This window comes from Cryptomeria japonica, chromosome 5 (genome assembly GCF_030272615.1).
Source record: "Cryptomeria japonica chromosome 5, Sugi_1.0, whole genome shotgun sequence".
In the NCBI taxonomy this organism is placed as follows: Eukaryota; Viridiplantae; Streptophyta; class Pinopsida; order Cupressales; family Cupressaceae; genus Cryptomeria; species Cryptomeria japonica.
The window spans coordinates 8,948,452-8,972,389 of NC_081409.1; the positions used below are offsets into that span (position 1 = coordinate 8,948,452).

The 23,938-nt window shown below is 36.8% G+C and overlaps 1 protein-coding gene across 1 annotated transcript in view; it reads left to right on the plus strand.

Annotated features, from left to right (window-relative positions):
• LOC131077971 (probable protein phosphatase 2C 78) overlaps window positions 1-23,534 on the plus strand; it is an 85,901-nt gene extending 62,367 nt beyond the window's left edge. The window contains exons 3-4 of the mRNA XM_058015582.2: window positions 22,622-22,858; window positions 22,976-23,534. Coding sequence (XP_057871565.2) covers window positions 22,622-22,858; window positions 22,976-23,245 — 507 coding nt within the window. The 3' untranslated portion in view covers window positions 23,246-23,534. The remainder of the gene's footprint in view (window positions 1-22,621; window positions 22,859-22,975) is intronic.
• Window positions 23,535-23,938: the final 404 nt, after the last annotated feature.

A 23,938-nucleotide genomic window follows, 5' to 3' on the forward strand; every position in this document is an offset into this window, starting at 1 on the left:
CAGAAATCAATTGGCATAAAGCAAATTCGCTTGTGGCATAGCCAGAATATTCGAATTTTGTCCAAACCAGTCAAGAACAGCAGTTAAAGATGAACACAAAACAATAGATTGGCCTGAGTAATTTTTCTCAAGACCACCAAAATTTGAAGGGAAACATAATAAGGTTCACATGGTAATAAGGAGAGAAGGCTCGGAGAATGATCTTCTAAGCACTTGGCATGGAAAGAATGAGTAAAGCTTGGTGATCAGACCTCCAAATTTGATAAGCACAGAGACAAGACAATATGTCTTAGCATATTCCAAGCCTCCCAAGTTTGTCTTGATCAAGGAGAAAATTGTCCAAGGTCTTGTCCAATTAAATCAAGAGCAAATTAAAAATTGTCCAAGGATATGTGAACTACGCCTTGCCAAGAGGAAAGTCTTTGAGCATGCCAAACAATCCAAAGCATGAAATTTGTCCTTCCAAGAACAAGATGGCCTGACAAATTGGAAGACAATTTGTTCGATCATACTTCCGAAGCTTGCCAAGATGACATGACAAAGAGCAAGACAAATTGTTTGATTATATTTTCGAAATGTGCCAAAGACAAGAGGACATGTGAGTGTCCGAACTTTTCCGATCCATCAAACATGAAGGATGATTGTCCAAGAATATTCCAAGTTTGAGGACAAGCCAATTGACATGAAGCATGCCAAGACATAAAGACTGACACAAATTTGTTCCAAGGCACAAACCCTAATATGTCAGACACATTCAAGTTCCTGGTTTAAGACAGCCTAAGAGGGAAAAAACATAAATTGGCACATTCATAGTCAGAACTGAAAATTGTCCAAGCCTTTGTCCAAGCAAGTTGATCAAACTCAGACACGAATTTGTTCAAGGCATAAATGGAATATGTGAAGATGCCGGATCAGTGACCTCAAATTTGATCCATTAGACAAGAAGACAATCAAGTTGGCACGCCACGAGGAAAGACAAATTTTGACAAATTCACATGAAATCAGACCAGCAATCAAGCAGGAAAATAAATTTGACAAGCACATGAAATCAAGGGTCAATCAAACGAACGGGTTGATAAAAGTTTGATACATGAAAAATGGCTAAGGGTGGAATTTTCCACAACCAAAAGAGTCAAATTTTGACTAAATGTTGGAGAGCAAACAGGAAGAACAAAGAGGAAAATAAAGAGGAGATGAATCAAATTCTTCTCCAAATTCAAGGCACCTGAAAGAGTCTCCAGGCATCAAGAAAGAAAAGTCTTCAGACTCGGCGAAAGTATGGAAAGAAATTCCAGATTTCTTGAAGGATTTCATTTCTGAAGAGTCAAAGACAAGCTCCCACGAGCAACATAAATTGGCGGCAAGAAGAGTATTCCAGACAAATTTCCATACTTAGGCAAATTTTTCGGTACAAATTGGGAAATTCAAGTCAACATGTCCAGGTTCATTGAACACACTACCTCTCAGCAGAAGAAGGGGGTGCAATCCTAAAAGATAGCATCTTGTGTCACTTGTCTCTCATCCGACGGATATTTGATCTATTTTGGGAAACTTTGATTAGGGTTAGGTTGTTTTAATCTCGACCTTTGATTGGAAATCAATCTTGGCCATTGAATTGTAATTGGGGAGCCTATAAATTGAGTTCACCCCTCATTTGTAAATTATGTGAGCATGTTGCAAAACATGTTGAGATAAGCAATTGTTGCTTAGGATTGCCAAAATAATAAGTAATACATTGTTCGAATTGATGGTGATTATTTCCTTTATTTTGGATGGTTCTTATCCCTCATCATAGTTTAGATTTTATTTCATGTATGTTAGATGAATGAAGGATTTCATAGTTTAGATTGGTGAAACTTTTTGCTCATACTTTTGTTGGATGGATGATTTTCATTCAATGTGTAAAGTTAGCTTGAGCTTTTGATGTGGATGCTTAACTTCTACTTTGAGTAATATTGTTCAATTGTTGGTATTATTCATAAGTGTGAAAATATTGAGCACAACCTTAGAAGATTGCACATGCTTTGCGTAGTTGTCCTAAGTGTGGCGAAACAAAGTGTTGTTATTAGTTTCACCCAATCTTTACCGTCTCCTGAATTCTTAGGAATAGATTAGAATTTCTAAACCCTATCTCCTTTTCAGTTTTCTTGAAGTCCATGATCCAAAACCCAAAACGATAAATCTCCATTGTGAATTAAGCAAACCAAGCGTAATTCCCCCTTGTATTTCAGCATACATAACCAAGGAAGCCATCCCACACAAAGTCGCCCGTTCGCACATAAAGACCTTGGAGTCGCCTTGTGGTCTTTCTCGCAATCTTGGCACAAGTAGTGATTTTTTCCAGGAGAGGATAGAGTATCCTTGGATATTTTATTCTAATGTTCGGTATATGATAAATTATACACCAACAGGTCTCCCAATGACTTACACTTGGAAAGTGGACATGACAAGCTATTCAGTTGGGAAGTTACAAACTAATGATGGAAAATGAGTTTTTGTAGAATAGATATGAAGCTCTTGAAAAAATTTCTAGTGATGATATGCCTTTGGATTCTTGTATTCAATGAATTGTCTCTCATGGAATGTTCAGGATTTTAGAGACCTCACAAGAAAGTATTATGTAGGATACTCAACAAAGATTTGCAAACTTGGACATTCTTTGTTTACAAGAGGTTAAAAATTTTAGACTTCTTACTTTTTTGCAATTTGCCATGTCATATGGATAGCTAGCCCTTTTTGAGGAGTTGGTCACCTTTATTTCTCCAAAATAGGTATCACACTTAGGGGGCTAGGGCTGTGACCCTATTAAAAGGGCTTTATGGGCCCTCTTTTATATTAATAACCACTTCTTTAGTGTTATTAATAATTATGTTTTAAATGATGCTATTGAAAGATCTAATCTTTGGCGTTGGATTGTCAACTTAATATGTACCACAACTTTGGTTGTATGTGGAGACTTTAATATGGTGGAAGTGGCAGTAGATAAGTGTGGCAATCTCTCTATGCATTTGATATTTCTTGAGGGAGAAGCTTGGTGGTATATATGCAATAAATAGTTGCTTTTTGATCCCAATATTGATTGTCATCCAATCAATCTGCATGGTAAATATGAAATCTTCTTCACTCTAGATCTGGAAGGGTTCCCAAATGGCTTGATGGAGCCATGTTGTGTGCTCAATCTTTTTTTTACTAGCTAGTTTTCTTTTCTGGTTGAGCCCGCACCAAAATTTGCCCTTTTTGATCACTTCATAAAGTTTTGCATTGAATGCCAATTTACTAAGCCTTGGATGAAGAAGGTTATTCCTTAGCACACCTTTGTTGACCCATCAACCAACCCTTGTCCTTATTCAATGTCTGTCCAATTTGGAACTACATCCTTGACATTAGACTTGTTGGATTGAATGAGAATAATGTTATCAGGTGTACCCTTGCCTTTTGTGCATTTATGGGCACTAGTTGGTGTGTTTTTGGTGCTACTCATATAACACTACCACCTTGGAGCTTTGTCAGTAAGGAGGAAGAGCAGCTGTTTGTGCCTTCTTTTGTAATTGTGAGTAGATAGATTTTGCCAACAAAAGCAAATTGTTGATAATCATTTTGCTAGGGGAACTCAAATCAAAGCTCGTCTTTGCTGACTTAAAACTAGAGATAATTTCTAAGGGATTCTTTCAGTTTTTAAGAACTCATCATACTTCTTAGTTAATTAGTGCATTAAAGAAGGCAAACAACTCTTATTTGAGCTATTTGCCATTCTTCAAACTTTTATCAATAGGTTTTCAAATCCTAGGATTCCTCTCGAGAGTGTGATATTCAACAATGCATTAGTGTAATTCCCTGTTGACTTTCTGCTTCTCAACAAGTTTTGTGTGAATAAATTATTACTCAAAATGATTATTGTGAGGTAGTGCTTACCATGGCTAATGACAAAGCTTTAGGATGTGGTAGATGTCTTTGTGAATTCTACAAAGCCTCATGCGATATATGGTTGGCAATGATCTTTATAATGTCTATTTGGAAGACTATCATTTGAACTCTTTAGATAATGATAGCAATAAAGATAATATCTATTGTACCCCAAGTTTCCGGGATGGTGGGACAGGGAAATGGGTTTCTGGGACAAATTTTCTTTTGCCATTTTTGGGGACGGGGGGACAGCTATATAAAAAATAGGGAAAATTTAAAATATATAGGGAAATTTTAAATATTCATATGATAACATTGATAAATCATTCATCATATACATTACACATAGCAAATGAGTTGAATTAAGAGTTCAAATGAGAGTTGAAATACATAAATTCATATACATGATGTAATGTAATTGTTAATACATGAGGATGTTGGCAAAATGGTTAGCGCTCCCCTTGGTATTTGTGACAAGGGACTAATCGTCTCCCGTGCGATCCATATCTCTACAGTTTGTATCGGGCGTTGATAGATCGGTCTTTTGACGCAACGACAAACTGGGCCAACAAATGGTATCGGAGCGTTGTGGTGCAGGAGCACTCCTGAAGACAAGGTGGACTAGGGTCACTGATAGGCCCTAATAGAGAATCAAAGGACAATGAAGTATAAAAGACCTTTAAGGTCTTAAAACAATGTAATAATGGCCAATAGAGCCTAAATATGCAATGAAAAGATCAAATAGTGTAAAATTGTCAAATGTTGGCAATTAGGCCTAAAAAGGGCTAATTTTGGGTTTTAAGGGTAGGTTTGAGTTTTTAGTCAATAAAACATGTTATAAATGTTTATAAGGTCATTTGAAGACCATTTTGATAGGGTTAGGAGGGTTGGAGTTCAAGTTTGATCATATTGACAACTTCATGTGTGCAACTTTTATTCTCAAAATTGCAAAAAAATGTCAAAAAGGGTAGTTGTAGGTGGTTATTAGCTACATTTCGGCCTTAGAAGGCTTGGAGAACTATAAAATGATGAAATTAATCCATTTTGAGAGAGATTGGATGTGGAGGTCGAGATTTGAGAAGTGGAGCAATAAAATTGTATTTTTCCTTGTATTTTCTGAGTCTTCAACGTATGACAGACTTAAATTTGTTCATTTGCAAATTGATATGCATTTGTTTGATTAAGTTATCTTAGTGGAATGAAAGTGAAATGAACTAAGAGTACTTTGGTTTTTATTTGGTGCAATTTCATTATCATTTGTGGAAGATATTGACATTTGTTTCAAAACTGTCAAAACCCTTACTAGGGCATCCAGTGGCCTCATAAATGTAATAAATTTTGTTTAGATGTTTTTCCAAACCCCATTTTGGGCAGGGATGAGGGTAAGGATGTATTTTACTTGTCCATGGTGTGTGCAGGGTTCCATGATGGATTTGGCATGTGCTTCATGAAGGTTTCAGACTGAAAAACAGTCAGATTTGGGGTGTGACTGCAACAGTCCTGATGCGAGGGCAATATCTCATCACTGAACCGTTGGATCTTCTTAAATTTTGGATATGTTGTTGAGAGTTAAGTTTGGAAGAATCTCACCGAAGCGATTGAGTAAATAATGTTTTGTTCAAAAGTTATAGATCTCTGAGTACAGGTCTATCAAGAAGGACAGCAAGGTGGTGTATTTTGTTTATTTAGTTTCAAAGTTGTGTTTAATGGTTCAATGGAGTATGTATGGAAATGGATAGAGCCTAAGGGGATGTGTGAGTGTCTTGAGTACATTGGGAATGTGTGAAACCAAAGGGAGAGAGTTTTATGAGTTGTTTGGTCAACAAATATTGTCATTTATGCTTTTGACTGTCCTAAAACAGTGAGACAGTGTGTTGGGGGTGTTATTCTAGTATGTGGAGAGTAGGGGATCAGAGGCGATGTGTTTAACCAATGAGAGGTCTTGAGGAATGAGTTGTGTGGGTGTGGGTAAGATTCCTTAGGTGTTTGGGTAAGATCCTCCTACCCTCCGCATCACGTTGGGTCACGGGTTCAAATCCCCTCGGGTAACACTGAGGGGGAGATTGTTGGCAAAATCACTAGCTCTCCCCTCGGGATTTGTGACAAGGGACTAACCGCCTCCCGTGCGATCCATATTTCTACAATTTGTATCAAGCGTTGACAGATTGGTCTTTTGACGCAACGACAAACTAGGCCAACAGAGAAGGCATCCCCTGCCGCCCCCCTCGTCCTCGAGACATTTCCGTTTCCGGGATGCCTAAATTTTCCGAGCAAACGTGTCCCCGAGTAATACTAGATAATATCAAAGTTAGACTTAAATTTGGAAATCTAGAGGATATTTACAACTAGAGGCCTATCTGTTTGCTTAATGTCTTCCAAAATCATTGCGAGTGCCCTTTCCCTCAAGTTTCATCCTTGTGTTCATCTCATTTCTTGTCTTGAACAAATTGAATGCACTAATTCTAGGTGTATTCTAGACAATATCATCTTGTTTGGAAAGGTATGTTCAACAAGAAGCCATTGTTATCAAAGTTTATTTTGCCAAAGCATATGATTGCATTGAATGGCCATTTACAATTGCTATGCTATGGGCATTAGGTTTTGGTCCTAATTTCTATCTCTCTATTCCAATGCGCTTTTGCTTTGTCTTGCATAATTGTGAATTGTCACCAATTCTCATTTCGGCTATTTTGTCCCATACCATAGGGATATTGAGCAACCCTTATGCTCTACATGCTAACTGGTAAAGAATTTGGCTAATTTTTGGCTTGTGTTTCTCAAAACCTAGTTAAAGTTATCAATCTTCCCAATTTCACCCAACAACTTGTTAATGGTCACTTTTCTATTCGATCTTTTCTTTCTCTTGGAAGAGGAGGATAATGTCAAATAAGCTCTTCAATGGCTAGATACCTTTGGTTGCTTTTGGTTCTAGTATTCAATGGCATAAAACCTAGTGTTATATACAAGCCTTTCTACCTCAACCTAGTTCGCTCAATTTTGTTAGTTGAAAATAATTCCTTGGCATCCCTTTTACTTTTCAAGCTTCTCCTCTTCATTGTGGCAAGTTGTCATTGCTTGTGTTGAGAAGAAATTGGCATATTCAATCACCAATCTTTTTTTTCCCCTGTAGGAAAATTTCAGGTTTGTTCTAAGTTTTAGCAGCCACCCATGTTTATTATTCTTCCTGTTGCATGCCCTTGAATGCTTGTTATCAAAAGCTTGAGAAGATTTTTATAGATTTTATGGACCTCCTCTAAGTAGGGAAAAGGTTTCGCACAAGTGACTCAAATGGTATTGGTCTAGTTGATATTCGTTGTGAAAGGAAACATGGTGTGGTTTACAGCTTCCTACAATGATCTACATAGGAGAGAGTTGCAAAAGAATTCTAAACTCTTTAACAATTACAGATTCAGATGCACATTCAATTAACCATTAGCACATAGCACAACATATACGTGGGAAAACCCTTTCAGGAAAAACCCCACACTCCAAACACTCAGCTCAACTGTATTAATCAGCAACAACAACAATTACAATACAATCTTATAGCTATGCTCTTCAGGAGTCTTGAATTCAGCTTCATATATTGGTCTATATAGGAGAGAGCTGCAAAAAATTTCTAAACCCTTCAACAATTACAGATTCTAATGTACATTTAATTAGCCATAAAAAATTTTTCTACACAGAATTAACACACAACACAACGTATACGTGGGAAAACCCTTTCCGAAAAAAACCCACACTCCAAACACTCAACTCAATTGTCTTAGTCAGCAACAAGAAAAGTTACAATACAATCTTAGAGCTATGCTCTTCAGGAGTCTTCACACTATTACAAGATTCTGTAATCATTTCGACGACATAACATCTCAAAAGTCTTCAACTTGTCATCAAAATGAGCTAAGGCCCCATATATTTATAACCACTCCAACATGAAAAATAGGTGCCAAACTTGCTGAAAAACACCTCTCATGCCTGGGTGTGAACAAGGGTCCAATTTGGCATGTTGTCATAGTTAGGACTCAATGAAAATGACAATTTACCAATTCAACACCTCTTGTTAAATCATCCAATATCTTAACCTGCTATGTTAATGCAATACAGAGAGGGAGAATTGTCGGATCGTGGGTACGACCCTAGTTGCCTATTGTCCAACCGAATTGAATTCATACAACAATATATATGTGCAAGAAACAGAGGAATTGCAGAAAAACGATCCTCAATACGATGCCAGTGATTGCAAAGTTTTGAAACTATGTTACAAAATCAAATTTAGAAATTCAAATTCTCATATTACTCCTTCCGAATCTGTTTTCCAACATTGCTATACAATTTATACCAAATTTGTACTTTACCGCCATGACTGTTGGATTGCATGACTGTTCAACTACCAGATTTGAAAAATCAAATTTTAACACAGACATCGACAATTCCGAACTGACTAAACACTACTGGATACTGACGTCGGGATAGCAATCCCGAATTGAAGTCCTTTTCCACCCATCAGAATAACTAATATCGACGGGGTAACCTTTGTGTGCAATTCTGATAACGTAAACTTATCCCGATGACCCCATGTCAGCATAGCTATACCAAACGAAGCAATTGGACAGCTATTGGCATAACCTTCCACAGTTGGTTAAACAATATTTGCCAATCCCGATAGAAGAAACTATCCCGATGACCCTTTTATCGGAATAACTATCCCGATGACCACTTTGACAACTCTTTACAACGACACTTTATCGGGATACCTATCCCGATGACAACATTTGACAACTTTTTACAGCAATGATACTCTATCGGGATAACTATCCCAATGACAACATTTGACAATTTTTTTTCAACCTTGCAAATTATGACTCCAACTCTGACATACAGACCTGAAAACATGAAATGACATTACAAATGGTCTCCATAGACCTTATTGAATCAGAATGACATGACCCCTTACTTCTAAGACTCAAACATCTAACTGACATAACAACTAAACTCTAGGTGCTCCTGCACCATATGTCAACTCAACATGCCACATGCCTAACATGTGTGAGAAATGTCAGTTGCTAAAATACAACTCCAATCCATAATAGAAACTACAAAACAAGACTCTTTAGTCAATATAGGAAGTTGCCAAATTAATTTTCAATCCAATATGGAAATATATGACATCATCCTAAAATATAGCATCTTCCAAGTGGGTGCCAAGTTACTAAAAAAATAGGAGCCTTGTCATATTTGTCACCTGCTATGTGTTGATGTGTAGCTTCGGTCAGACACTTTAGGACCGACTTAACCATTCAACGTTTGAGTGGCCTATCGACCTTTCACAGTCAATAAATAATATTGATTAATTACTGACCTTGCAACACATAATTGCTAAACCACCACTCCTTGTCATAAAGACTTATTAGTTATATTGTCACCAAAGGATATTAATCAAATATAACTAATAGTTAATGAGAAGATGTAATTATTAAGGAGACTGATTGTTGATGAGGAACCGATCTTGGAAGAGACTTGTTGATTGGCTTCCTCCATCCACATATATGATTCGATTTCTCCTCTCTTCCAAAGGTAATCGAATCATCTAACTATCAAGCAGATCAAATACATTCACTTCAGCAGATCGTGCATTATCTGACAGATCGTGTTTTTTGTTCATCTTCAACAATTCAAATTGATCACACAAGCAGTTCAAATCCTCAGCAGATTGGTATATCTTCTTCAACGATTCATAGCAAGTGTGTAGACCTTCATCTTCAGCAGTAAGGAGGTTTAACAGCAGTCAGTGTGCATTCATCCACAGCAGATAGAAGACTATCTACAGCAAGTGGAGAATCAACTATATTAAGCAGTTCGTAGATCCCCAATTGTGAAATTATTGTCTACATAATCTAATCACCTAAAATCAACATGGTATCAAAGCAGGCTTAAGGAAAGATCAGATCAGATTTATAGAAGCAAGGTCATCTTCCACTATTGTTTTCAAGTTCGACTACTCCTATCAAACTTCAAGATGGTGAATGGAATCAGAGTTGAAGACAGACTTGAGGGAGCATCAAACTTTGTATCTTGGAAGTTTAGAATTATGCTTGCCTTGGGTGAAAACGAATTAGATGAATTCTTGAAGAAAGCCATATCGGAACCAACCAAAGAGGATGAGAAGCTTCAATGGAAGAGAAAGAACCACAAAGCAATGAAGATGTTGGTTGACTCTGTGAAAGATCACATTGTGCCAATTATTTCCAAGTTGGAGACAACATATGACATGTTCAAAGCATTAGAGGAAATGTATGAGATCAACAACACAAGCCGAGCGCTTGCATTAAAGCAACAACTTCACCACATCAAAATGATGAAAGAAGAATCCATCACCTTATGCTTCATGAGGATAACTGAATTGAGAGATCAATTCTCTACCATTGGACACACTATAAAGGGCAAAGAGTTAACCATGTTGGCACTCAATGGTCTCCCTTCATCTTGGGAGTCATTTATTTAAGGGATAAGCGCAAGATCAAAACTTCCTAAGTTTGATCAATTGAAGATAGACTGCATTCAAGAAGAGTCAAGATTGGTCAAAGTTCTAGAAATGAAGATATTCGTGTTCTTGCCTCTCACTCAAAGAAGAAAGGTAAGAAAGGACACTTCAAAAGAAGGAAGGATATTTCAGAAATCCAATGCTTTAGATGTGACAAATATGGTCACTACGCAATGAAATGTCCAACCAGGACTATGCCTCAAGCTTCCATTGCAGATGTTGGTGAGACTCTTCCACAAAAGGATTCAGATGGATTCATATTCTGATTTGAAAGAGATAAGTTATAATGGTTGAATAATGTTCATGAATTTCATATGTAGTTATTAATTCATGCAATTACATTATGTGTGTTATTTGTGAAACAACATTGTTAGCAGATGTCCACTTACAACAAGCTGCATTTGGATATCTTGTTTTTTATTCTTCAATTTGTTAATTCATATAACGTCAGTCGTACAATTTCATAATTCCGATACATTGATTACATGTTAACTATTAGTATGTATGTTAACAAATCAATAATAAAATCTAAACCGAATTATGATGTTTGCCCGGTCACACCCTTTCATGTTAACGGGCTATGATAAGCGATTCATAATCGCGTTCCTCATGATCAGCGATGATCTTAAATTGTTATCGGGCTATGTTATTAATGGGCTGTGTTAATATTGTTAACGGCTGTTAACGGGTGATGAGTGGCACATAGGGAAGAGAAGAGATGAAGATATAGTCTGAAATTAAATTTGAACTGCAATAGTGCGAATGAAAGGAAGCACAACATTGATCAATTTCAGTATTCTGTTCCTCCTTATTGTATGTGTGTTATATATATGTGGAAGAGGGGTTAAGTAGGGATGTTATCGGGCTATGTTATTAATGGGCTGTGTTAATATTGTTAACGGGCTGTTAACGGGTGATGAGTGGCACATAGGGAAGAGATGTGTCTTAGACACATCTCTTCCCTATGTGCCACTCATCACCCGTTAACAGCCCGTTAACAATATGCGAATGAAAGGAAGCACAACACTGATCAATTTCAGTATTGTGTTCCTCCTTATTGTATGTGTGTTATATATATGTGGAAGAGGGGTTAAGTAGGGATGTTATCGGGCTATGTTATTAATGGGCTGTGTTAATATTGTTAACGGGCTAACAATATTAACAGCCCGTTAACAGCCCTACTTAACCCCTCTTCCACATATATATAACACACATATATTAAGGAGGAACACAATACTGAAATTGATCAGTGTTGTGCTTCCTTTCATTCGCACTATTGCAGTTCAAATTTAATTTCAGACTATATCTTCATCTCTTCTATCCTCTTGATCACATAATTTAAATAAACTTAACATGGTATTAGAGCTAAGTTAAGGAAGATCACCCGTTAACAGCCCGTTAACAATATTAACACAGCCCATTAATAACATAGCCCGATAACATCCCTACTTAACCCCTCTTCCACATATATATAACACACATACAATAAGGAGGAACACAATACTGAAATTGATCAGTGTTGTGCTTCCTTTCATTCGCACTATTGCAGTTCAAATTTAATTTCAGACTATATCTTCATCTCTTCTATCCTCTTGATCACATAATTTAAATAAACTTAACATGGTATTAGAGCTAAGTTAAGGAAGATCAAATTAAATTCTGTAACGATCTTATAGACATCCACCCAGCTCTTAGTAGATCACGTTCATATAATCCTAATAGCAACCGGAGTTAGGTTTGAAGATCGACTAGATGGAGCATCAAATTTTGTATCTTGGAAATTCAGGATCATGCTTGTTTTGAAAGAAAATAAAATTGACTCCCATGTCAAAAGTGAAATTCCTGAACCCTTTGATGATATGGAGAAAATTCAGTGGAGCAAGGACAGTGAGAAGGCTCTTAAGATAATTGTGGATTCAGTGAGACCACATTGTGCTAGTTATTTCTAAATATGAGACGACTTTTCAGATGTTCAAAGCCCTAGCTGACATTTATGAAATTAACAACACTAGCAGGGCTCTCACCTTGAAGATTCAACTACACCATATAAAGATGAATAAAGGAGAGACAGTTACATCCTATTTCTTGAGGATCACTGAGCTTAGGGATCAACTATCCACTATTGGACATCTAGTAGACAACAAAGAACTTGCTATGATGGCCCTAAATGGACTTCCTACCTCATGGGAATCGTTCATTCAAGGAATCAGTGCTCGTTCTAAATTTCCTAAGTTTGATAGATTGAAAACCAATTGCATTCAAGAGGAATCTCGGCTTGTCACAAGAGGAATAAAACAAAACAATGGTAATGAGGACATTCAAGTTCTAAACTCTAATTCCCACAAGAAAGGAAAGAAGAAGAACGTTAAGCGAAAGAGGGACAATGGCTCAAATGGAAAGAGGTCTTCAAAGAAGAAGAGAGACATGTCTGAAGTACAATGTTTCAGATGTGACCAATATGGGCACTATGCAATGAAGTGTCCAGACAGGATCAAGCAATAGGCTTCAATGGTAGAAGTTAAGAAAGGGAGTGATTCCGAGAGACTAGTCTTCTACTCAACCCTCTCTAGTCAAGTCACCTCCAGTTCCAACACATGGGTGATAGACAACGAAGCATCCCGATACATCATTGGATTTTGTGAGCACCTAGATACACTTGTGGAAAATTCAAATGAAGAAGTGATAATTGGTGATGACTCAAATTATCCAGTTATGGGAATAGGAACCTGCAATATCAACCTAAAGTCAGGCATATCCCTACAGCTGACTGGAGTTCTATTTGTACCTGGTATAAAGAGAAACCTTGTTTCAGTTTTTGCACTTGAAGATAAGGGTTACATATTAACCTTTATGGAAGGAAAGGTACTTGCTTGGCCAAAGAACTCCACCATCAAGAAAGCCCACACCATTGGAGTAAGACAAGGGAGCCTCTACAGACTTTGCACCACTCCACCTCAAGCCTTGATTCATGAGACTCCAGATTCGAATGAACTTTGGCACAAAAGATTAGGGCACCTTCATTTCCATGCCCTACCTAAGATAGAGAAGATGGTGATTGGCTTACCCAAGCTAAGTCATAGTTCTAAAGGAGCATGAAGGGGTGTGCCTTGGGAAAGAATACTAAAGGGTCTTTCAATTCTGGCAAAGTAAATCCAAAAATGTATTAGAATTAGTTCATTTTGATTTATGTGGACCCATGTCTGTACCCTCCTTAGGAGGATTTTTATATTATGTAATATTTGTAGATAATTATTCTAGGAAGACCTGTATATATTTTCTGAGGTACAAAGAGTCTGAAGAAATCCTTTCTAAATTTAAGGAATTCAAAGCTCCTGTAGAAAACATGACAGGTAAGAAAATCATAATCTTAAGAACAGACAATGGGGGGGAATACACTTCTGGTATGTTTAAAGATTACTGTATAAATGCTGGGATTAAGAGGGAGTTAATTGTACCTTATAACCCACAACAAAATGGGGTAGCTGAAAGAAAGAATAGGACTATACTAGAAGCTGCTAGGGCTATGTTGTTTGACCAAAATATAGAAATCTCATTTTGGGTTGAAGCATCTAGGACTGCTGTGTACATTCGAAATAGATGTCCTCATTCTCTTCTTGATAATAAAATCCCTGAAGAAGCCTTTACTGGTAACAAACCTGACATAAGTCATCTCCGGATCTTTGGGTGTCCAGTCTATATTCATGTTTCCAAAGAAAAGAGATCAAAATTAGAACCTTCTGGAAAGAAAGGGGTATTTGTTGGGTACAGTGAAACCTCTAAGGCTTACAGAGTATACATACCTGGACAAAGGCAAATTGAACTAAGCAGAGATGTCATCTTTGAAGAAGATATAGCATTTAGGAGGTCCAAAAGCTCTAATGAATTAGAAAACCAAGATCCTCCTACAAACATGGATGAGGATCCCACCCCTAAGATTCAGAGGGAGACCCCTGAAAACTCTGAGCATGAAGTTCAAGACTTACCTTTGGAAGAACATTATCCCGAAACTAGGAAGAGACCACTTTGGGCTAAAAAGATGCTTCAAGAAGCTGAAAATTATGCTGCTCCAAAGGGGACCTTTAGAGAAAGTAAGAGACCTAACCTATTTTCCAGTTATGCTACCTTGATGAGTGAGACCATTGATGTAGAACCTTCTTGTGTTGGAGATGCTCTCAAGCATCAAGTTTGGAAAGATGCTATGTCAGAAGAGTATCAGTCAATTCAAAAAAATAATGTCTGGGATATTGTGCCTAGGCCTAAAGGCAAATCTATGGTATCTTCTAAATGGCTCTTCAAAATCAAACATGCAGCAAATGGCAGCATTGAGAAGCAGAAAGCAAGGTTTGTTGCCAGAGGTTTCTCACAGAAAGAAGGTATTGACTATGAAGAGACATTTGCTCTTGTTGCCAGATACACTCCTGTCTGAGCAGTTTTGGCTATTGTAGCATCTAAAGGATGGAAAGTCCATCAAATGGATGTTAAGACTGCTTTTTTGAATTGTAAGATTGAAGAAGTTTATTTGGAGCAACCTGAAGGTTTTGTGATTCATAAGGCTGAATCACATGTTTGCAAATTAAAGAAAGCCCTATATGGACTGAAACAGGCCCCCAGAGCATGGTATGAAAGAATTGATCACTATCTCTTGGAATTAGTTTTTTCCAAGAATGAAGCAGATCCAAATCTCTACTACAAGGTAATCAATGGTAAATTATTAATTCTTATTCTTTATGTTGATGATCTACTAATCACAGGAGAGGATAATCGTATTCCTCGATGTAAGAAAGAATTAGCCTCTGAGTTTGATATGAAGGATTTAGGAATTCTTCACTACTTCCTTGGATTGGAAGTTTGGTAGTAGGCAGATGGTATAATCCTTAATCAAGGAAAATATACCATTGATATAGTCAAGAGATTTGGAATGATGGATTGTAGATCCATGACCACACCTATGGAGACAAATCTGCAAAAGCTAAAGGAAGCAACTGCAAAATCAGAGTTTGCAGATCCTACTCTCTACAGACAAATTATTGGATCTCTGATGTATTTGGTAAACACAAGACCTGATATATGTTATGCTGTTAATACACTAAGTCAGTTCATGTGTGAACCTAGGGAAATACATCTTCTTGTTGCAAAGCATATTTTGAGATATCTTCGGGGAACTATTGGTTTTGGTCTGAAATATAAACATGTAGACCTTGACCTACATGGATTCACTGATTCTGATTGGGCTGGAAGCATAGTTGACAAGAAAAGCACATCAGGATGTTGCTTCAGTTTAGGATCAGGAATGATCTCATGGATATTTAGAAAACAGTCTTCAGTTGCTCAGAGTTCTACAAAAGCTTAATACATTGTAGCCTCCATGGGAGCAAGAGAAGCAGCATGGCTCCGGAAATTGCTTGTAGGACTGTTTGGTCAGCCCTTAAATCCTACTATCATCTATTGTGACAATCAAAGTTGCATCAAGCTTTCAATGAATCCAGTATTTCATGACAGGTCTAAACACATTGAGATTCCTTATCACTATGTTCGAGATATGGTGGAAAGGAATGTGATCTGACTGAATTATATTAGTACAGGTGATCAGATTGCAGACAATCATACCAAGCCTCTCTCCAAGATCAAGATTGAACACTTTAGAGATAAACTTGGTATGGTGGAAAATGTTATTTAATTTTGAGAGATAGTCTCATTTATTCTGATATACTAATATATTTAAGATGTTTAATATGTACTCTTTTATTTGTCATGTGTGTGACTCCATGACTTCATGGGCCCTCCTGTGAACATTATTGAAGGGTGACGACTCTTCAATAATGAACACTTGTTTCAAATTGATATTGTAAGGTGGCGATTTTACAATTATCAATTTATCTATCTTGATGGATATCATGTGACTTGATATCTGTGGACATGTCATGATAGTATATATCTCTGAGACATTATGGTAGATATCAGTTGGTTGGTATCATTAAATAAACCATAATTATGATAGAGATCTTCATGGTGAATATTATGGACATAATATTCGTGGACATGCCATGAATCATTATCAGTATGGTAGGCATCATGTGACTTGATGCCAGTGCACATACCTTACTTGATAACTATGAATTATGGTGAGTATCATGAGACTTGATATTCATTGTTGAACCATATCTCTGGATATCACTATGGTGTGATATCTCTTCTCTTCACAATCACTGGATGAATTGTGATGTTTTCTCTAACATGAAATGTGTCCTCCCTAGTTAAGAGGGAGTGTTAATTCATATAACGCCAGTCGTACAATTTCATAATTTTGATACATTGATTGCATGTTAACTATTAGTATGTATGTTAACAAATCAATAATAAAATCTAAACCGAATTATGATGTTTGACCGGTCACACCCTTTCATGTTAACGGGCTATGATAAGCGATTCATAATCGCGTTCCTCATGATCAGCGATGATCTTAAATTGTTATCGGGCTATGTTATTATTGTTAACGGGTGATGAGTGGCACGTAGGGAAGAGATGTGTCTTCCCACATGGGAAGACATATCTCTTCACTACTTAACCCCTCTTCCACATATATATAACACATACAATAAGGAGGAACACAATACTGAAATTGATAAGTGTTGTGCTTCCTTTCATTCGCACTACTGCAGTTCAAATTTAATTCCAGACTATATCTCCATCTCTTCTATTCTCTTGATCACATAATTTAAATAAACTTAAACACAATTTACTATGAGAAACTTGTCCCTTACATATAGGATATCTTTAGAATCACAGCCTGTTGCTTTTCAGGTTGTAGAGTTTTGAAGTTCTATTTGTGATGAAGAGATTGAAATTCAAGAAGAATATGCAGAGGACTCTAGTGTAGATTCGAAGATTTTGCATTTCCAATTTTTTTATAAAACAAATATTTACCTGCAGAAATGCAACAGTTCACTTATGAAAGCCATAGAGACATTTGTGCAGGTTGAGACAAGAAGGCTCTTCCAGTGAGAGGGAGCGTACTGCAAGGAGATTTTGTTCTAAATCTCAGGTTGGTCATGTTCTTGCCTAGGGCTCGATCTTATGACAGTAGATCCATGATGGCTTTGGATCTAGCACTTCCAACCGTATGAGGATCATGCCAGATGATGAGAGTCTCCTGAAGCAAGATATCTTCCATGATTGGGACCATGTGAGCAGGGGATGCTTCCGTGATAGAGGGAGCAACTAAGAGGATGTGCTTTGATTGATATCCGAGGATCATGGTCATATTGGTTTAGAGGGAGTGGACCATGTCAAGATGGTTTCTCTAGTGATCAGTAACACTATGGCATGTGGAGATCAAGTATCAGTATGTTAGAGACATGGTGGAAAGGAATGCTATTCAGTTGAGATACATTAGTATTGATGAGCAAACGATAGACATTCTCACCAAGCCCCTCTCTAGAATAAAGTTTGTTTACTTTCGAGGTAAGCTTGGTATGGTGGAGAATGAAGCCCTAGCTGAGATCGAGTCTCAGCTTCATTGATTTGTTTATATATATACTAATGTATTCTTATCTTCAAAAGATGTTTAAAGTGTAAACTCTTGTTAATGCATTTCTCCTTGAGAGAGACTTGAGGTGTAAGCCCTTATCTCCAATCTTAGATATGGTTCATGGTGGATGTCATGTGTGTGACACCATGACAACACCACACGAGAGAGTCCGTGGTGATCTTCTTGTACTTGTGTGTTTACCCTCTAGATGAGCCATGGTGAATATCATTGTGAGGTGACGATCTGACAATAATGGTTGATATCTCGTGAGGTGATATCTATGGATAAGCCATAATGGTGGATATTACGTGAGGAGATATCTATGTATAAGCCATAATGGTGGATATCATGTGAGGTGATATCTATGGATAAGCCATGATGGTTGATATCACAAAAAGGTGATATCTTTCCCTAACACATATGGGTGTAGCCATTGTGGTCAACATCACGATGAGGTGATGTGTCTTGTAGACATCTAGAAGGATTCCTCCCTAGCTAAGAGGGAGTGTTGATGTGTAGCTTCGGTCGGACACTTAAGGACCGACTTAACCATTCAACGTTTGAGTGGCCTATCAGCCTTTCATAGTCAATAAATAATATTGATTAATTACTGACCTTGCAACACATAATTGCTAACCTGCCACTCCTTGTCATAAAGACTTATCAGTTATATTGTCACCAAAGGATATTAATCAAATATAACTAATAGTTAATGAGAAGACGTAATTATTAAGGAGACGTGATTGTTGATGAGGAACCGATCTTGGAAGAGACGTGTTGATTGGCTTCCTCCATCCACGTATATGATTCGATTTATCCTCTCTTCCAAAGGTAATTGAATCATCTAACTATCAAGCAGATCAAATACATTCACTTCAGCAGATCGTGCATTATCTGACAGATCGTGTTCTTTGTTCATCTTCAACAATTCAAATTGATCACACAAGCAGTTCAAATCCTCAGTAGACTGGTATATCTTCTTCAACGATTCATAGCAAGCGTGTAGACCTTCATCTTCAGCAGTAAGGAGGTTTTACAGCACTCAGTGTGCATTCATCCACAGCAGATAGAAGACTATCTACAGCAAGTGGAGAATCAACTATATTAAGCAGTTCGTAGATCCTCAATTGTGAAATTATTGTCTACATAATCTGATCACCTAAAATCAACACTATGTAGGATGCCACCTCACCAAGAGGTCCCACAAAGTGAATCACAACTTAGGAAGTTAATAACTTAGGATCTAAACAATTATGCACCAAAAATAATTAATTAAAATCAAATAATCAATGTTAGGACACAAAGGTTGAGACACCTGAATCCTAACACAGCTTTACAGGTTTACTTTGTGTGCTAAGTGGGTTATTAGAACTTTCTAGGGGAATGATTTCTCTGATTATCTATCAATCAACATTTTAGTTGGTCTCCTATGATCACTTGTTAGAATAAACCTTTTGCTAAATTTTCTTGGGTTCATGCCCTAGAGTTTTTCATAGAGGCATTATGACTTAGGATCTTTTTTCAAAGGCCACCAAATTTATTGTCTTGGCTTGAGGCCAAAATAAAATTTAGGCTCTACAAATAGGATTTTGAATCCTTTCAGTTGATGTTGATTTTGCCCCTATAAAAATACTTCACAAAATTGGGATTAGGTGCAATAAACCCTGGTCAAAAGATTGGAAATGGTATCTTGATATACCATTTTGTAATTGCAAACCTTGCAAAGGGTATTTGTGACTCTTTCCACATTTGAACATGGTGCAAAAATTTAATGACAAATGGGCCTTATAGTCCTTGGTTGGCTCATGGCAGTGTAGATTCCAACCTATTTAGGCAACCATTGTTGAACCAAATCTTTTCAGATTAGAGCCTTTTTCATGGTATACGATTCTTGTGGGGATCAACTCATAACTCTTGCTTAATTCACTCAGATATGACATGCTTTCAAAGTGGACATCTTGTTCAGCATCTGCAAAGATAGAAAATTAGCTCTTTTTTTATAGGTTTCTATTGATATTTATTTCTCAATGTGTTGTAAATCCATGATGTGTACTAATGTTCTAATGTAGATACAGCAGCAAGTTAATAAATTGGTTCTTGAAGTTTCTCACCTTCAGGGGCTTCTTGACCACTTAGGTAATGCACCGTGTCTGGTTGCCAAAGTCACACTAACCTCTTGCTCTTACAAGGGTCAGTACCTTTGAGGGTATTAGCTTATAGACATTATATTCATGCTTCCTATGGTTCTCTGCCGCTTTTGCATAGGGTGTTGGGTCACAGTGCTCATGCTGGTCACAGCAACCCCATATTGCATTTTGTTTCCTTGTAACTCCATGTTAGAGATACACTTCGTTGGCTGGATAGAAGCAAATTTCCTGTCTTGGCTTTGGCCATTTTCCACCAGAAATGAAAGTCAGCCACCAGATAGAGAACAGAGTAATGATGAAGGAGTACCATGACGGGTTGGGAGCCATTTCTTTACTGCCAGGACCTTCCCAATGGCTGGGGCAAGATTGAGGACTATGATCCTCATCTGCCACCTACTGGATTTATAGCTCTTGCTGCTTAGCAGTTTAACTGCTTGCTTATGTTGATCTTATTCTGATCCTTCTGTTAAGTACTTGCCTTGTCTTGGTTTTGGGTGTGATGCCATTCTGCCCATCCTCTTTAGTTTTTTTGTAAATGTAGTGTAAAAAGTACTTATTTATGCAAGCAATATATGACACTTATTCATATTTTAACAAAAGAGCCACCTAAGAGAAAATCAATAAAATTGAATATAAAGAAACATCTTAGCCTGATTATGCAACTAGGTTTCACCCATTCAGCACCTCTATTTTACTTGCATCCACAAAAATCATTAGATCATATATGATTTTCTTTATGGATTGACTTTAGGTGCGCAAACTATGCTTTCTGGTTTGAGTTAGAAATTGTTCATTGCCTGGATGCATGACCGTGCGTGTAAACAAACACGGGAGCATAATCTGCCTATCAAATATTGAAATATGGAGGCACATTGGTTAAGATTAATTGCCTCATGGAAAGATCATTTTAAACTTTGTCTTCTTGGTTTGAAGGGCTTGTTGCCACTTATCCTTGATAGTAGCTTAAAGCTTCTTAACAAATTCACAGCCTTATCATACATTTTAGTCTATTTGGTAACATGAGTTCCTCACAGCACGTAGATATTTTTCTTTGATGTTCTATTGAATATCCCGAGTCCCTTCAGGTCTTTCCTCAATTCCCATGCCCACCTTAACACCCACCATATTATATATGTATGTATATATATGTCTTCATATGCTTATTATTCTATATAACTGTTCCAAATTCTAATCATTGACAATGGGTTTGCAACATTTCCTTTTTTAAGTGAGTTGATGATTAGAATGATTGAATTTGTCTTTTCTAGTTTCCTTTCTGGAAGCTAAACAAGAGGAACATATGTAGTTCCATATATATCAAAACATAATTAAAGGTACTTTCCTGAATTGATTGCACGCAGTTCTAGTTCTTATGGAATGTAAAATAACTTGTAAAATTTTTACCTGAGTTCCTCAATTCACCTATTTCAATTTGGGATAATTCCATATTTTTCAAATCCATCCACTCTGCATCGATCTTGTCTCTACAAAATTTATGCTCTACTAGATATTCTTGTTGTCACATATCCTATTTTCGCTGATGTTTTGTCATATTGTCTTCATACATAATGCTTCCATCTTTTTAACCCTTTTAGATTTGTTTGTCATATGTTGTCATTTCTCAAGTTCTCTGGATTGTCAAATGAGTCTCAAGGGTAGGAGTATTCCTGTGTTTAACTTGTTCCCTTAGCTTTCCAGTACTGACAGAGTGTTTACATCACATGTTATTTTTGTAAATTTTCAAACCATCAGCGTAACTTAAATAGAAACAACATAACAAAGAGAGCTGTTTAGATGTTTCAATTCTAAGTGTGCTTTATTACATTTTGGTATCGGGAGATTGTTACCTTGCTATATTAATGCCTTTCTTTTGAGATAGGCATGAATTTTCAAGTATATATCAATGCTCCAAACACTAATAAATTATGTGTCAGATTTTAAACCTAATTAACTGTGAATTAGTGTTTGTGTTATAAGACTGAAGAAAATGTTTATATTACTATAGTTTACTCAAATCAACAAATCATTTTGACTGCAGACCCTCGTTTTATCTGAGACTTATTGTTGTCTTACTTTTTTAGACTAGAGGAATTGAAATTTTGAACAGTGAATAATAATCAGACATTTTTACTCCAAGTTTGTTATTTTTTGGTATGTTTGGGAATGTGAAGACCAAGTTGCCAAGAATGTTTAGTGTGTGACTATTAGGTTATTGTTCTGTGCTGTATAAATATTTATATAATTAGAGTGGTAGACAGAAAATTAACTTGCAGGAATTCATGTATATAGGGAAAGATATAATAGGTGAAAAGATGAAGGCAACCTTTTGGGCCATTGCAAAGCATGGCACTTAAAAGACCTGTTATTCAAAGCATTCCACAATTATACTCTGTTGATCTTTCCTTTGAGTATTATGAATGGTTGCACTCTCAGTTTATTTTTGAATGATCAATTTGGAATTTTCTGGCCTTTAAACCATTTGAGTTCATTTTCATTATTCAGGTGTCAAGATCAATTGGGGATATATACTTGAAGAAACCAGAGTTCAACAGAGATCCTCTCTTTCAACATTTTGGGTTTCCACTGGCACTCAGGCGGCCAGTTTTGTCAGCAGAGCCATCCATACATGTGCATCATCTTAAATCAGATGATCGATTTATAATATTTGCATCAGATGGCCTATGGGAACAGATAAATGAGCAAGAAGCTGCTGAGATTGTACATAACAGTCCACGCACTGTACTGTCAATTCCTTGAAACTTTAAATTTTAAAATCATATAGATGCTCAGTAGTTATTTGATCTCTTCTCTGCCTTGAGATGATTATAATTTCCGGATACAATCTCTTACATGCAGGGCATTGCCAAGCGGCTAATTAAGGCTGCCATTCAGGTGGTTGCGAAAAAACGGGAAATGACATATGCAGAGCTTCAGAGAGTGGAGAGAGGTGCACGGCGGAGTTATCATGATGATATTACAGTAGTTGTCATTTATTTTGACCATGAAGCAATAACTCAGCAGTCAAACCTCCGTTCACACTGCAACCAGTTTGGAGCATATCGCACCTCAGCACCAGTGGATATCTTTTCTTCAGATGCTTTGGAGATGGATGGTTCCCCAAACTGATGCCTTTTCTCCTGAATTTTTTCTTCAGCTTCACCATTGAGAATATATCCTGTTTAATGCCAAATTTTGTAGATTGTGCAGTTGCTTCATAGGTTATGCCATTTGTAAATATTGTCACAGTTTTTATTTATTTACTGATTTGAACTTGTCATGTTTGAATTCTTGATTCAACGAATTAAGCAAATGTATGCACGAAATTGTATATAATGTATTTTTAACATACAGGATGCATTAAACAGCACTTAAGAAGGCTGTTATAAATATATATATATGTATTTAGATCTTTTCACCATTGCTTGATGAATGTTTAATATGTGACCTGGTTTCAGTTGCAGGTCTTGAAGCCATTGTTGCTTGCTATGAAAGAAAATTTAGATACTTTGAAATAATTTTGCTAGTACATTTAGAGAACTGTTTATTTATGAGTGGGAGGTATTTGCCTGGATCTTCTGAATTTTGAAGCGAGATAAAAATAATTAATTTTTCATTTTTTAATTTTTCTTCGCATTTTGTGTCTTGTGGTTTTTTGTTATTTACAATTTCCTCTTCATTTGTGTTGGTAATAATTACAAGGAGATAATCTTAGAAAGGGGAGTACATTCATTGCTTTGGCATTTTCATCCTTAAACATCTATTGTAGCAAAGTTCAATTTATCATGGGCTACATTAAAAAAATACAGTGCATCTCACAAC